The 16,393-nt window shown below is 51.2% G+C and overlaps 2 protein-coding genes across 5 annotated transcripts in view; one reads left to right on the forward strand and one right to left on the reverse strand.

Moving 5' to 3' along the window:
* The window catches only part of CENPP (centromere protein P), a 191,630-nt gene that overhangs the window by 52,885 nt on the left and 122,352 nt on the right, over positions 1 to 16,393 (reverse strand). The gene's annotated exons all lie outside the window — the stretch shown is intronic.
* Positions 1 to 16,393, forward strand: part of ECM2 (extracellular matrix protein 2) — a 37,821-nt gene that overhangs the window by 12,846 nt on the left and 8,582 nt on the right. For 2 of the 4 annotated variants that reach the window (XM_078152008.1, XM_020964357.2), the window contains 5 exons: positions 2,797 to 2,985; positions 5,831 to 6,352; positions 8,308 to 8,423; positions 9,538 to 9,673; positions 16,178 to 16,335. In XM_078152008.1, the coding sequence (XP_078008134.1) occupies positions 2,797 to 2,985; positions 5,831 to 6,352; positions 8,308 to 8,423; positions 9,538 to 9,673; positions 16,178 to 16,335 (1,121 nt within the window). The remainder of the gene's footprint in view (positions 1 to 2,796; positions 2,986 to 5,830; positions 6,353 to 8,307; positions 8,424 to 9,537; positions 9,674 to 16,177; positions 16,336 to 16,393) is intronic. The other 2 variants (XM_020964359.2, XM_020964360.2) reach the window with 2 other exon arrangements.

Consider the following 16,393-nt stretch of genomic DNA (forward strand, 5'->3'; position numbering starts at 1 on the left):
TACAGCAAATGGAGAAATGCTGAATGCTGTGGATAAGTTCACTTATCTTGGTAGTGTCCTTTCCAGGGATGAGCATATTGATAATGAGGTTAAGGCACACATTGCCAGAACCAGCTTAGTGTTTGGGAGACTCCAAAGGAAAAGTGTGGGAGAGAAGAGGTATTAGAATGATCACCAAACTGAAGGTCTACAGAGCCGTGTGCTGACCTCCTTCTTGCATGCCTGTGAAAGCTGGACAGTCTGTCTACCAGTGCCATGCCATGAAATGGAATCGCTTCCATCTGAATTGTCTGAGGAAGACTCTGAAGATCACCTGGCAGACTAAGGTGCCAGACACCGAGGTCCTTTCTCAAACTGAACCGCCAAGCATTCAAACTCTACTGTAGAGAGCGTGACTCCAGGGGGCCGGCCACGTTGTTCAAATGCCAAACATATGCTCGCCAAAAAGACTATTTTAGGGAGAATTCTCATAAGGCAAGCGTTCACATGGTGCTCAGAAAAAGTGATATAAGGACACTCTCAGGGTCTCTCTTAAGAACTCTGGAATTGATTGTGTGACATGGGAGACACTGGCACAGGACCACCCACCATGGTGCGCCCACATCAGAGAAGGTGCTGCGCTCTGTGAGCAAAGCAGAATGGTAGTAGCTCAAAAGAAATGTGAGATGCGCAAACTTAGAGTCATCCCCACCCCAAATGTTCACATGGACCATTTGTGCCTGGCTCGTGGTAGAGCATTCTGAGCTCCTATTGGTCTGTCCAGCCACAGTCAGACACACTGTTATCTGACTCTAGCATAGTGAGGTCATTTGGTCTCTTCGAGAATGAAGGACAACAGCCAACCACGGCTGAACCCTCCCCTAAGTGTGAATTCTCAGAATGCAGGAATTCTATTGCCTTTCTGTGTGCACCCCTAGCATGTGGTCCAGTGCTTGGCACATGGCAAGCATTTGCTAAATGGTCACCCGTCCATCCATCCATCCGTCTGTCCGTCCGTCCATCCATCCATCCGTCTGTCCGTCCATCCATCCATCCACCCATCCATCTGTCTGTCCATCCATTCATCCATCCGTTCGTCCGTCTGTCCGTCCATCCATCCATCCATCCATCCATCCACCCATCCACCTATCCGTCCGTCCGTCCATCCATCCATCCATCCGTCCGTCTGTCCGTCCATCCATCCATCCATCTAGTGACCCACGGCAACAAGAAAGACACATTAAAAATCCAAGAAGAGAAGCCAGTTAAGCCTGAGCTGGGAGGCTAACAGAACATCTCTGAAATGTGGTGTAATGAGACTCATGACCAGAATGTGTCTAAAGAGAATAAGTGAAGGGTAGAATAAGTGGCAATGTATAGTAAGAAAGGATGTGTACCTATGGGATGAACTTCATGAACCGGAGAGGGCAACACAGCAGAAAGCTTCTGTGTCACTCAGTAAGTCAACAAACATTCTGTTTACCTAAATGCAATAAAACTTTGTGTATGCGCTGTCACAGCAAACATTGGCATTTAATAGATGATGTGATTGTTAACGGGAAGAGACAGACAGGATGCGAGAGTGAAGAAAGCGACATGTGGCGTAGAGTGCTGGACTGACCATAGACTTATCCTCTCCAAGCTAAACATTCACATTCAACAAAAGTGGTGCCCCCAAGGCAGGATGACTGCATTGGCAGCCCTAGGAAAGGCAAAGCCTCAGAGGACTCACCTTCTCATGGCAGGGGGGTGGGGAGCCACAACATGTCAATAACCAGGCACATCCAGGCTACACACCCAAGAAATGAAGGTGCCACGTCAGAGGCAGGTGGGAGCAGCTGGGGGACTGGGAAAGGTCTCCTGGAAAAGAAGCGAGCTGAGCCAAGCCTTGAATGCAGGGTAGAGCAGAAGCCGTGTTGTTAGCAGAAAGGATTACGGACCGCCCAGCCAGAAAGAGGAAAGGAAAGTAGGGGGGCTGGGCAACAGACCCCAAACCGCAGAGAGGTGGGACGTGGCAGTGATGGGGAGCTCACTTCGCTGGAAAGCACACTTTGGCAGAGTCACTAAGAGTTTGAGAGCTCCACTCAAGGGATGGCAGCGATAAGGGAGAGCATGCCAGGCATCTGGAACAGCTTGAGCAAAAGCCTCAAAGCGGGACATGGCATGTCAAGGAGGGTGAACACTTGGCCAGTTAAAGGGAGTAACATTTCCCCAGCTCAGAAAGGGAGCCAGGGGCCTGATGCTAAAGGCTAGCTACCTTTGTAGTGACATCAATATCAATGCATTTCACTACTAAGTATCATTATGCTAAATAGTCCCAATAACTCAGCCAATTTGTTTCTGCTTGAGTTTATGGACATTATTTCCACACAGAAATACCATGTGACCAGCCCCCTCATTGGTCCAGTTCTCCCATCACGGGTGGTGGAGAACGGCCCTTTTCCTTTTTTTGCTTTTTAGGGTTTTGTTTTTTTTTGGTTAGGCAATGGGGTTAAATGACTTGCCCAGGGTCACACAGCTAGTAAGTGTTATGTGTCTGAGGTCAGATTTGCACTCAGGTACTCCTGAATCCAGGGCCAGTCCTCTATCCACTGTGCCACCTAGCTGCCCCAAGTGGCCCCCATGAACCGGGCTGGCATGTCTCCACTCCCTGTGTCTTGTGCACCAGCAGCCTCTCCTCCGATGTTAGAGGCAGGTGACACAAGATGTAGGGGAAAGGGCCCCCTGAGTCCTCTCTGCGTCTGGCCGAGACCCCTCCACCAATGAGTCGGGCTTCCGGGCTGCCCCGGCCTTCTCCTCTTTTTTGTTTTCTGCCAGGGAAGAAGGGCCGATGCGTCTTCGGTGGCATGATGATGTACCACTCAGCCGCGTGGTCTCCTGAACCGTGCGTCACCTGTCTCTGCTCCAACGGGAAAGTGGTCTGTGACGAGGCCACGTGTCCGCCTCGGCAGTGCCCACGGACCTTTACGCCCGAAGGCGAATGCTGCCCCGTCTGCTCGGATACTGGTACGGAAATGAGGCTACAAGGGTCTCCCAGTGTAGCAGGATCAGAAAAATTCACTTCAGTTTTAAGTCAAATCATAAATAACTGGTCAAAAGTTCCCAGCACACAGACATGCACCAAAACACATATGGAAAAGCTTACAATCAGGAGATGGGAACGAGGGATGTTGGCTTTAAATATCCAGCAATTTGTGAGCGACTAAGCGTGGGTCAGGGACTTACATTGCACATGTCAGGGTCCCAAGGCATACACTCAGTAATACAATATGTGTCATAGCATCAAATCCATTTCTGAGACGCTCAGAAGCCCGATATATGAGGCCGCCTGCCCGTGCTCCTTCCCGACTCCCAAAGCCTGGAGGGCAGAGCCAATCAACAAGCATTTTATCAAGTGCCTCCTCTGCGCCCGGACCTGTGCTGGGCATGGGGGTGCAATGCCACTAAGGAGACAGTCTTTGCCCTCAAGAAGGTCCCTGTATAGGAAGAGGCCTTGTGTGGCATCAAGGGCATACAGAATAAGGGCTGGGCACCAGGCAGGGCACAGCAGTGGCTCTCCACAGACAGAGAAGGCTGCAGCAGGCACGGGCTCCTCTGGCTGACGCTGGCTCTTCCTTCTCTCCCCAGTTTGTAGCTGAAGCAGCTACAGAAAGGGGTTAGTACAGGGAGCCCCCAGAATTGACTGAGCAGGGCAGGAAGGGCCCAGGTCAGACATATTCTTTGGGAATAGAGACTTGGTGGCTTGTTGGATGATGGACTGGAAAGGGGAGGGGGTGGCAGGGAGATGCATCAGGGACCACTGGTGCGGGGCTACGGGAGCCCCAAGACTCCCTCCAGCTCTAGATGCCCTTTAGAAGGGGTATTCAGCTAGCACATGTGGTTAGCAGGACTCCAGGTGAGTGAGCAGGAAGTGAAGCAGGTATGTGGAGGCAGCTAAGTGAGTACAGAGAAGGCAGTGGATTCAGGAGGTGCTGTGGAGGTACAGCAGACAAGCCCCAGCAGCTGGTGCAGTGGAGGTAGGACGGATGAGCCCCGGCAGCTGGTGGTGTAGAGGTACAGTGGATGAGCCTCGGCAGCTGGTCAAGGGTGGCCCTGTGACTGTGAAGGTGGGGGACAGGTGGGCCTCTGACAGAAGCAGGGATGTTAGGAGGAAGGCTGGATTTCAGGGCTTCAATTCTGGACTTGCTGAATTTGAGATGCCTCAATGTAGGACTGGCCTTGGAGTCACCTGCAAAGAAGTGTTTACTAAAGCTACCAAAGCCGTTAAGGTCACCCCAAGGAGGTGTAGATTAAGAAGAAAAGAGGCTGAGGCACAGCCTGGGGCACACCCAGTTAGAAGGGGCTATAGGTGGATTGGTCAGAGAAGTATGATGAGAAACCAGAGAGAGCCACGTCATGGAAGCCCAGAAAGGAGAAGGGGGTCAGCAGGGTCAAAGGCTACAGAGAGGTCAAGGAGACTGATGATGGAGGAAAGGCCAGTAGACATGGCAGCTGCGAGCTCACCGATAACTGAGGAGGCGGAGTTAGAGGCAAGAAGCAGGGGGCGTGGCAGAAGGGGGGACTAAGAAGAGAATGAGGGAGCACCAGCTAGAGGCCTGCTTTTCCTGGGGTCCTCTGGGTGCCGGAAGAAGGGCGCTTGTGTGTCCAGAAGCATCTTGGTCAGCAGTGACGCTGGACCACTACAGCACCATTCTTCAAAAAGGAAGCATTAACCTGTGCTGAGTGCAGTCCCCTTGAGGGCGTGGACTGTCCCTCCCCATTAGGGTCCCCCCAGCACTAAGAACAGTGATTAGCACACAGGAGGCACTTCATACAATTCTGCTGTTGAATGAGGTAGGAATTAGGAGTATTGATGACTAGAAAAGCGATGGAGTTACGCTTTGCCTGGCAATTCTAATTCTCTACTCTGTCATCTACCTCCCCCAAATCTGGCCTGTACAGAGACTCAACTATGGTCTATTTTGATGTGTACACATATGTACTTTTTTCAAAGAGCTCTCTTTTAGGAGTATGGCCTATATTCAGAAACAGCCTGTACAGTCAGGCCAATGCAATAGTTAAGAAAGATTTTCTGCCTTGAAGAAAGACATTAGAAGTGTGGGATGGCTTAGGATCAGGGGTAGGGAACCTGCAGCCTGGAGGCCACATGTGGCCCTCAAGGTCCTCAGGTGGGGCCCTTTGACTGATCCCCTTAATAAGAGAATTTGTGCTGTGAAACTTGGACTCAGTCAAAAGGCCACATGTGGCCTCCAGGCTGCAGGCTCCCCACTCCTGGTTTAAGACCATGGTGAGAGATGTAAAATCTGTGTACTCTAAACACTGGTGAGGCCAATGGGCACTGCTGGAGGAGATTTTCAGCAGGACAGAGGAAAGTGAACAAAAATGAGAAATAATCTGGATGTTAAATTCATTGTCATCAGCTGTTTTGCCTTTTTTTTTGCCAAGCCCTACAGTAATGCCCCTCAGCTGTATGTAGCCCCCCTGTACCTTGAGAGGAGAGCCGCATGGCACCATCCCCTTACATCTGTTCAATGACCTTGCCCGCTGTGCTGCTGGAAGGAGCTGCATTACTCCCTCTTCAGACAGCACAGCATGGGTAAAAAGGGCACATTCTCCAAAGCCTTACACATCGGGTTACCTCAGGAAGGATATCAGAGATGTCCAATCATCATTGGCAAAATTCTCTGCGCCAGGTTTCCAGACCTAGTTTGTCTTTCGATGGCCTTGTGACGCCTGGGGGGGTAACGGTTCCTGATGCTCTTGCTCCATTTTTCCTTTTCTCCTCATTTTCCTGATGGTTTCTCACCTCTACCTTCTCTGCCTGTATTTTCCTAACCAGTCTCCTATTCAGTATTTAATAGGATTTCCTTAGGTGACAGCACGGAATTTTCTGGCGATTCTTTAGCCCAAAGTGAACGCAGGGATCCACAGCAAAAGGCATTGCCACAGACACCGGTGGGAACGGATCGGCTGCTGCGCAGGAAGGAGCACGAGTCTGAGGAAGAAGACTCTGGGGAAAAGGATGAAGAGAAGGGAGAGAGGAGGAAAACCAAGGAGGGAAGACACCGCCAGCAGACTTATTCTGAGGGGATGGTGCCAGAAAAATACAAAAAGCAACCTCATGAAGCAGAGGACTGCTGGACTGAAGAGAGAAAGGAGGCACGTCCACAACTGAACCAAGAAAACGAGGAGGAGGAGGAGGAAGATGAAGATGAAGAAGACAGCTGCTTCCCACCACCTGCTCCCGGTGCACAGATCCCTCCTCTGCCCAGTGCGTGCTCCATCTCGGGCCACAGGATAAGCTGCATAAATGCCAAGCTTACCAAAATACCCAACATCATAGCCCCAGAGTTAAGGAGCTTGGAGCTTATTGGTAAGGGATGTTTGCTGCCATTCTGTTTTGTCTTATGAAAGTAAAAGCATCACTATTATTGCAATGCTATTTTACTACTGATAAAATTCACAATCTAAGAAACAGATTAAAATAATTTTGTGAAGAAAACATTAAAAGTTACCCTAGTTAACTTTCTTAAAGTTAACTATCTGCTACGTAGCTAATGCTTTAGAAAAGACTTGAGGATCCTCAACCATGTGGATTTTTAAAGTTTTAGAGAGAAAAAAAAAGTTTTCCTCTAAAGCTGGTTGTAAAGTGGTTTTGCTTAAAGCAAGTACTGCTCTCCAATTTGGAATCTTAATGATGAAACTGCCCCCCGGTCCAAGATGAAAATGTGTGGGGATGATGGCCGGGGAGGAGCTAGCTGAGTGGCCCCTTCTGGAAACCAGCAGCTCTTTCCTGGGAGTTACATGAGCTCCACGCTCGTGCCCAAGTACAGGACCACCAAGCTACCATCACTGTTAGTGCTGGGGATTCACAGAAAGGCAAACACCTGCCTTCAGGGAGCTTACAGTCTAAAGGGAGAAATAATGCACAACTATGTACAAAAAGGGCAAAACCTAGGGAAAGCTGGAGTAGTCTCCAAAGAAGGCAAGAGCATCAAAAAGGCTCATCAAAGGCTTCTTTTTTCCCCCCAATTTAAAAAAAACATTTTTACTTAAAGTTTTGAGTTCTAAATTCTATCACTACCTCGCTCCCTCCCCTCGCCATTCCCCCAGACATATGCAATTATGTAAAACGACTCCATATTAGTCACTTTGTACAAAAAGACTCGAATAAAAGAAAAAAATGAAAGAAAGAAAGCGAAAACTAGCCTGCTCAGTCTGTGTTCAGACAATATCAGTTCTTTCTCTGGAGGCAGATCGTCTGCTTCCTCATTAGCTCTTTGGAATTGTCTTGCATCATCATATGGCTGAGAAGAGCTGACTCAACCACAGTTGATAACTGTTACAATGTTGCTGTTACTGTGTACAATGTTCTTCTGGTTCTGCTCATTTCACTCTGCATCAGTTCAGGTTAAGTCTTTCAGGTTGCTCTGAAATCATTCTGCTTGTCATTTCTTACAGCACAATAGTATTCCATCACAATCATATACCACCACTTGTTCAGCCAATTCCCCAATTGATGGGCATCCCCTAGACATCCAATTCTTAGCCTCAGTGAAAGCTTCTTGCAGAAGGCGGGGAACAGTGGAGACCTGCAGGAGGCCAGGGGAGCCAGGAAGCAGAGATGAGAAGAGAGACAGTTCCAGGAATAGGAGGCAGTCAGGAGATGAGGTGGTATGTGCCAAGAACAGCCAGAAAGCCAGTGTCACGGGGACAGAGAATCCTTGGATAGGGGTGCAAAAGTACAAAGGCTATAGCAGAAGGAGACTGGAAAGGCAGACTCCAATTTTGATCTCCTCCTCCTTGAGTGAAGGAAACCCTTATGTAAAACTTCAGACTTTAAAAAAAAAAAGATAAACCAGGGGAGGCTATGTCACCAAAAGGTTATTTCATTTACAAAAATGTTTAGCCTAAAAACATTAAGCCCCATCCAAAGTATCCTTTAAAGATGCTTAAACCTCTGACAAAGACGCCGGGCCATGTAGTCACGGTCCTAGATGTTCACTGAAGATCAGTACAAAGGTGGGCAGAGGGCTGGGGATCTGAAGGAAGTCACAGCACCTGGACCAATGATGCTGGAGCCAGGTCCATGCTAAGGTCTCTTCTCTCAGTCCTGAGCCTCCATGACCATCTCTCCTCAGTTCTCTCAGGAATGGCATGGTGGTTGGTGGCCAGAGTGCTGGCCTCCAAGTCAGGGAGACTGGGCTCCCCCCACCCCAGCTACCCCTGACATACACTGGTGGGCAGGAGGTCCCAGGGCCTCTCAATGACCACCCCCATCCCCCACTCCTAAGATGTAGACAGATCATTTTAAAAATCCTCTCCTAGGGAATTCCATCAGCTGCATCCCTGACAAAGCATTCCATGGAACACCTAATTTGGAAAGGCTTGACCTTCGCAAAAACACCATCACCTCTTCTAGGATCAGTCCCAAAGCATTCAAGGTAAGAGCATCATGCCAGCCCTTGCACTTCTCACCTGGTCTGAACTGGACTACAGGAAGGAGAATGGACCCAGAAAAGAAAGGTTGTCCCTTTAAAATATTCCTTCTACTTGGGCCTCCCTGCCTCAGGCCTCCACCCAGAGGTCAATGAATGGGGAGACCTCTGTTAAGCCCCTACTATGTGTGAATGGAAAAACAGAGACAGCCTGTGGGGGAGGGGAATGGGACTAAGGCAGAAGGCTGAGCCGCAGGCGAGGACATGGTTGGGGGAACAGGGTCACCCTCAGTCGACAGAGCCTCCCTCCAGGACCACCCTGCCTTCATTCTCCTAACATTCTTGTGTATCTACTGATGAGACGCAGTGTGGGGTAATGGACAGAATCAGCCTTGGCTCCAGCTCCTGACTCTGACACGAGGGGGCGGGGGGAAGGGTGCGACCTTCAGTGTTCTAGGCAGCTCGTGGAGGCTTATCAGTTGTAGAGAAGGGGCAGCACCGGTACAGGACTTTCCTTACCTTACTCCTTCCATTCACTTATACCAATGAAATGACAGCTACAGTGCCCGTGCATGCACCCTCATATGTAGCATGCGTGTATGAATACATGTGGGTATGTGTGTGTAGGCATGCTTATATTCACACCTCAATCTGTCCTCATCTCCCCCATTACAATGTAAGCTTCTTGCAAGTAAAGGGTAATTCATCCCCTGGCAGTGAAGGGCCTCTAGATTGTAAAGAGGCAGGAAGATCTGAGTTCAAATCCAGCCTCAGACACTTAAAGACTGTGAGACCCTGGGCAAGTTACTAACTCTGCCTGCCTCAGTTCCCTCATCCATGAAATGGGGATATTCATAGCCCCTGCCTCTGGGGGTTGCTGTGAGGATGATATTTGTAAAGGGCTAAAGTGCACTGTTGATATTTGCCATTATCTTTCTAGCCACCTCATTCTCTTCTTGCTTCCCTTCATGGAAACGTCTCTGCAGTCAAACTCCCAGTAGGTACTGAATGTTGGTGGAAGGAGTTGATGTGATTTCTAATTAAAGCATCAAACAAAATTCATGTTTAGAAGTACGTGGTAAATGAAAAAGAAAATAATTTCAAGATTTCTTCTTTTCAGCCCCTGAAGAAGTTAACCCACTTGTACCTGGACGGCAACAGCCTGGACCGATTCCCTGACGCACTGCCCTCTCGACTACAGGAACTAAAAATCAATGAGAACAATCTTCAGTCAATTGATGAAGATAGCCTGGCAGGTGCGTGTCTGACCCGCCCCTCCAGTGCCCTGCCCGGGGGCGGGTCCAGCCTCCCTGACCCTTTCTTTCCAGGTCCTTCTGTCTCTCTGATGGGATGAAGCCCTGTCCTTCACCAGGGCCTCTTCCTCCTCCAACGTCCAGTGCCTTTATTCCCCTCAGGCTCGGGCCTGAGTTCCTCTTCTCCCTGGCCTCTAACTCAAACTGTGGGGTCGACAAGGAAAGCAAAGTGTGCGGCACTGACCTCTCCTCGGTGCCAGCCCCGCCATTCCCAGGCTGCTGGCCACACCTGCTTAGACGGCCACTGTCCTCTCAGATTCGACATGCTACAAAGCCAACAGGGCCATTTATGCTAATGGTACCACCTGGCCTAAAACCTCGGGGTCATTTTCAACTCCCCCATTTCCCTGGTACCCACAGGCACCAGGTGCCTGAGCCCCATTGATCCTCTCCTCCTTCTGTCTAGTCTGAGAGGAAGCGGGGGCCCTCAACAGCTAACACATTTAGGGTTGTGATGCTTTCCTTACTTCTAGGGCCTGGCTCTGGCCCTCGTCCACTCTCGCTTTGCTGGCAACTTCTTCTCAGCCTATGGACATGCCCAGGGCTCCATCGGCCTAAGAACATGTGTGCGCAGGCCTTCAAGTTACTGCCCAGCTCTCTTCTCCTGCCTTGCCAAACTGGCATCAGGTCCAGTCTATGTTCTCATCACATGTCCCTGGCAATTTGGCTTTGGTCCCCACGGCTGTGATGAAGGCTGCCCAACTAATGGGCATCAGATTCCCACATCCAAGAGGCCCTTCACCACCCTCCAAGTGGCACAGGAGCCCGGGCACTCCCTTGGTTCCTGTCCCCTCTCCTGGCTCCCCCTCTTCCTCTCCTCCCTGAAATGTGGGCCTCCCCCGAGGCTCTGTCCTTGGCCTGGTTCTCTTCTCTCTGCACATTCTCTCCCTGAGCGAGTCCACCGCTCAGGCCAACTCAACAGCCATTTCTCCACACACACGATGATCAAAGTTCTATTCTCAGCCTCTTCCCAGGACTCTGGTCTGGCATTTCTGATCCCCTGCTAGAGTCAGCCAAGTCACTCACTTGTTACAAATCATCCCAGGCTCTCTGCTCCTGCATGAAGCTCCAGACCCTCAGAGGAGCCTCATGGCACCTTCCAACCCCCTTTCCAGGAACTCTTCTCAGACAAACCCTTGGCATCTGCTAACTCACGCTTACTGTCACCCAAACGTCCATCGTGCTTTGCTTCGTACCCTCCTCCCATCTCAAATGACTCCTTCACCCCAACTTCACTCATCTGCCTGAGCAAACTCAGCCCATCCTCCAAGCTCTAGCTCTTCAAAAGGACTACCCCAGCCTGGCATCGCCTTTTGTGAACAGCTAGAATGCATTTATCATCCCACAGAGGTGGAAAGGATGAGGATGTCTGGTGGGCAGAAACCAGCTTTGTTGGAGTAAAGCTTGTGTGGATAAAGGTGGATTTGGACGGTGGAAGGCCTTAAATTCTTAGGGAAAGGAGCTGGAACTTTTCTCAGGGAGTAATGGGGGAGGCCCTAGGAGATTCTGGAGCAAAAGAGCGATGTGATAAGGTTTTAGCCTAAGGAAGGCTACCTCAGTATGAAAGAGATCAGAGTAGGAAAAAAATAGACCCAGAAGCATCTGAAAGGCAGCTAATGTCATAGTGCAGGTAGAAGGTAAAGAGGTGGTAATGGGGAGGTCAGTGTAGTGACAGAGGGCAGTGAGGAAGAGGGAAGGGTCGAAGGCAATACCCAAGAGAACTCGGAGCTGTTAGCTGTCACTGGCTACAGTTGGTGTGATCCCTGCTATCATCTCTGCAAGCTCTCATTGGTTGCTCTCATTTGCTATGGGATAGAATATGGACCCCCAAACTTCCAAACCAACCAAGAGACATTAGTGAAGGGCCTACTGTGTATGAAGCACTGTTGTAGACACCAAGGGACACCAAGACCACACAGGAAATGGCCCCTGACCTTAGAACCATGCAAATGATGGGAGCACGGGCCTCTGTGGAAGACAGAGCCTGATGCTGCCGTCAGAAAAACGCATGAGCTTTGGAGCCAAGATGATGCGACATGCGCCGGGGGCCCGAGGTCTTTGCGGCCCCTTCGTGATTCTCAGCCACATCCTGGATTGCTGAGGATTGTCCAAACAATAGACAGCCACTCTCCTCTCAGGGGCAGAGCCCGACTTCCTGAAAGGACAGAGCTTTGCTGAGGACACATCCACTTTCTACACGGTTTTTCGAAAGAAGGATGTTGTTGGAATTTGCCCTTTGCCCACTTTCAGATTTTCAGCTGCTCTGCAGAAAGCGAGCCAAGGATGACCCAGGGCTCCTCTGTCCGCAGATCTGACTCCTCAGAGAGCACGTGCACGAGGACAGACACTGCAGCGTCTACTTCTTGCCCTCTCCACGAGGCTAGCAAGCCTCCAGAGGAATAGAAGGGCCCTTGAGAATCCTAATTGTATAGAACGAGGAGAAGTCAATCCTTAAGTGAAAAGCTACTGGGCTCTTTCCCACATCCCCAGATTCTTCTGAGGAGCAGACGACTTCTGGCCAAATACAAGAGTCATAATGAGAGTCGCCAAATCTGGAGCTTACGTTGTTCTGGAAATGCTGAATTTCCAGATGGACTCCAGGAGACAGAAAGGACGCTTGAATAAACACTGCTGATTGTCTTTGTTCCACTAAAAAGATTCCAGGTAAAATGAAACCTTCCCATTCAGGCTATCTGGGTAAATGGAAACTCTAACAAGATTGCGACTGCTCGGTTACATGGTGGTTGTTTATTTAAGACTGCTGAATAAATGAGATGCAGCTGAAAGAAAATATTTGTGGAAAGCACAGCCGAGAACCCAACCGTGGATCCAGAGAAGCTGCTGGGAGAATCTAGGGATGGCGGCCAGGGAGAGAGGGAGGAGGGCAGAAGACCCAACACCCCGTGGAAACCTGAGAGCACCACATAGAAAGCTAACTAACCATTGTGACCGTGGCAACTACTGACATTACAGTGACTGGTGGTTCCAAGCATCCTTACCCTTCAAGGGAAGGAGCAAGAGCCAGGTGCTGGGACTGTCCCTGAAGCCTGAAGCATGGGCCGGGACTCCGAATCCCTCATGTGCTGGGACAGCCTTTGAGAAGCTGACACAATGGAAGGTCAGGGATTCTGCTCACACTAGGCCTCTCTACAAGGGCCTCTTCTGCCAAAGAAACCCCACATGGCTCGCACTCTCAGATGTCTGTCACTGTGAGGAGGAGCCTCTGACCTGACCTGGGCAGGCCTGGACCACTGCAGAGTCCAGCCTCCCCCCCTCCTGGAGGCCCCTCATCTGGACCCTCCGTCAGGGCCACTGTGGTCTCCTATCACTAAGAAGACTGCAAGCACCAGCCCTGCCTCTACTGCCTCAGCCCCCAAACTACATCCCTGTCCACAGCCTGTGATACAAGCATCTCAGTGCTTAGAGGGCACCTCTTTACTCTGTGCACCTGAGCCTGCCCCATCCCCCATCCCTTGGCCCCCTCCTCCCCTCTGACCTTGCCCCCACCTTGGTGCAGACCCCCTTCCTCCTATCCCCTGGCCCCCTCCTTCCCTCTGACCCTGCCACCACCCCCAGGTACAGACCCCCTTCCTCCTATCCCCTGGCCCCCTCCTCCCCTCTGACCCTGCCCCTACCCTGGTGCAGACCTTCACCTCACTCACCAGACCTCCCTGGACTATTGTCATAGCCTCCTGGGGCGGGGGGGGGGGTCGTCTGCCTGCCTCCAGTTTCTTCAGTCCGTCCCTCATTCAGCCTCCAAAGTGACCATACTGAGAAAACCAATGCCGATGGCTTCCAGGTTCACATACGACATTCTGTTTGGATGCTTAGAGCACCTTAAGGCTTGGTCTCCTCCCACCTTTCCAGTCTTCTCAACAGCTTAATGCTCTGATTCAGTGACACTGGCCTTCTGCTGTCCCTCCCACATGACACTCCCCCCCGACCCCAGGCTGTCTCCCGGGGCCTGGACTTCTGTCCTTCCTCATCTCTGGCTCTCTGCTAAGATCCACCTTTGGCAGGAAGTCTTTCCAGGATACTCCCCTCCTGCCTACTGCCTGAGGCCTGAACCCCTCTCTTTCCTTGTAGGTACATGTGGCTGCCCCCATTAGAAGGGGAGCTCCTGGAGGTCCCCACAGACATCATTTTTTCCTTTCTTGGTGTACCCCTAGCACTTAGCCCAGGGCCTGGCAGTGCCTCCCATATGCCGAGGGCTGGGCCAAGTGCTGGGGATACAGACAGTCCCTGCCCTCAGGGAGCTTACAGTCTAGAGGGGGGCCACAAGCTGTGTACAAACGAGCCCAAGACAGATAAAGGGGAAATAACTGACAGAGGGCAGGCCCTAGAATTAAGAGGGTCAGAGAAGGTAGCAAAGGAGGTCTGCAGTTGGAGTGCAGGAGGGAGAGCCTTCTGGGTGTGAGGGACACCAGAGAAGATGTCTAGAGCTGGGAGGTGGAGTCCCTGGCTCCAGGAGGACATAGGAAGGTGTGAGATGGAGGAGGAGGAGAAAGTGCCTAATGACTGCTCACTGACCATCCCTCCCAGGCTTCCATCCAAAAGCTCTCATTTGGAAAGCCAAGCCTTGTCGCTGAATCACAGCATTTCCGTTTGAAGGGCTTTCTCTGGGGTGACCTAATCCAGTCCACACCAGAAAATAATCCCTTCTCTGACACTCCCAGTCAGTGGTCCCCCAGGCTCTGCTCTGGGGCCTCTGAGGAGGGGGCCCACAACCCAAGGCAGCAGGGCCACTTCTGGCTGCCTTGGATTGTTGGGAAGTTTCTCCTAGCCCTAAGCCTAAAGATGCTTCTCTCCAGATTCTCCCCAGGAGTCCAGGTCTGACAGTGTTCAAATCCCGGAGCACAGCTAACATGTCCTCCCCTCTCCCTGAGCCTTTCCTCTCCAGGCTTCACACGATCTTCCCGAGGCCGCCTCCTATCAGGATACTGATGTCCTTCCTAAATTGTGCTGCCCATTCTGGGTGGCGTCTGCCACCTCCCCATCCCTGGATGCTCAGCCTGTCCTGCTGCGTGCTAAGAGGACACTGATATTCTGGCCTCCAATGGAGACTGGGGCCCAAGAAGAGGCCTAACTCTTTTGCTGCTGAGCCGTGTCTCCACTATGTTAAACCTATAGGTTGGTTACTTTTAAACTCCAAAGTACACCTTTGCATTTCTCCCTCTTAGGTGCTATCTTAGTGGGTACAGGCCAAGGCTTGAGGCCCGTCCAGATTTTTGGAGCCTGACTCTGTCATTCGGTCTGCTACCTATCCAAGTCCAGTAAGCATGCTGCTTTACCCAGTCACTTAAGAAGAGGAACAGTCAAAAAAAACCCCAAAAAACAAAAACAAAAAAACCAAACCAAAACAAAACAAAACAAAAAAGAAGAAGAGGAACAGTCCACACCAACAAGCCAAGCACAGATCCTTGGGGATTTCCCCTGGAGAAGATGGACCTCCTCCCAAGACAATGGCGAACCATTCCTGTCTAGTCTTTGGGTCTAGCCTATACCTCTCCACGGTCTTCGCCCCATCTGCTGGGCTCTGTGCTTCTTGACATTTGGACCGACAGTATGGAGAAAGGCTGAGATGACCTTCATTCCTCCCTCCCCTGTAGGTCACATCAGAAGCCACCGTGTAGAGCTGAACGGGCCTAGAGGGATCTTTGCCAAGAAGACCCTAAATGGGGTCACGGAGAGTCATACACAACCGAACAAAACAGCGAACACCGGAGTACAAGAAAAGAAACTTCACAAGAGCAAGATGGGGAAGGCCTGGTTTGATAGCAGTTGTCTGATAAGGATCTGGGGGTCTGAGTGGACTACAAGTCCAACAGGAGATGGCAGAGGATGGACAGACGAAAAAGCTTGTGTAATGTGGAGCTGCATTAGAGGGGCCGAGATTCCAGGAGTAAGATCACAGGCCCCCCACCACAGGCTGCCCCCATCCCATCTCCTACAGAGTTGTCTCAGTTGTGGCCAAGAGAGCTCATGAAGGTCTCTGATAAGGTGAAGAAGGCCCAGAGCTCAGGAGAGGGATTGGGGCGGGGGGGGGAGCAAGGCTGAGTCCAGGCCAACGTGTCCTTTTGTACAGAGAAGTGGGTGGCCCTGGTGAGAGAGTGAGTCCCCCACTTTGGAGAATGGGAGCAGTGGTTCTGAGAAAGGCTAGATAACTATTGGTCAGGTAGGGACAGATGGAACTAGGCAGCAGCTGAGGCCAACCCACCTCCCACTTTCTGTCCTTCCTCTCTCTCTGCCTTCCACTCACTGGGTCACTCCTGGTGGCCTTTGGGGGGCGGGAGTGACTGTCTGCATCACTTCCAATACACTCGTTCCTGCGGGCTGAGTGGGGGAGGCGAACCAGTCAAGAAAGACCCTTCCTGCTCCAACACCCTGCAGTCACTGAAAAACAGGTTACACTGCACCTGCTAATGGCTCTAATGTCACGTTCCCTAGACTTACAGCAGCTGGTTGTCCTGGAGCTAGAAGGAAACCGGCTCAGCGAATCCAATGTCAGTCCTTCGGCCTTCGCACCTCTCAAGAGCCTGTCTTACTTGCGCCTGGGAAAAAACCAGTTCCGCATCATCCCCCAGGGCCTGCCAGCTTCCATCGAGGTGAGTACCGCGCTCGGCACAGATGTGGGTCAGCGCGCGATGACCCACTGGGGTACAC

This window comes from Phascolarctos cinereus, unplaced genomic scaffold (assembly GCF_003287225.1).
Source record: "Phascolarctos cinereus isolate Bilbo 61053 unplaced genomic scaffold, phaCin_HiC Scaffold_4;HRSCAF=312, whole genome shotgun sequence".
NCBI lineage: Eukaryota > Metazoa > Chordata > Mammalia > Diprotodontia > Phascolarctidae > Phascolarctos > Phascolarctos cinereus.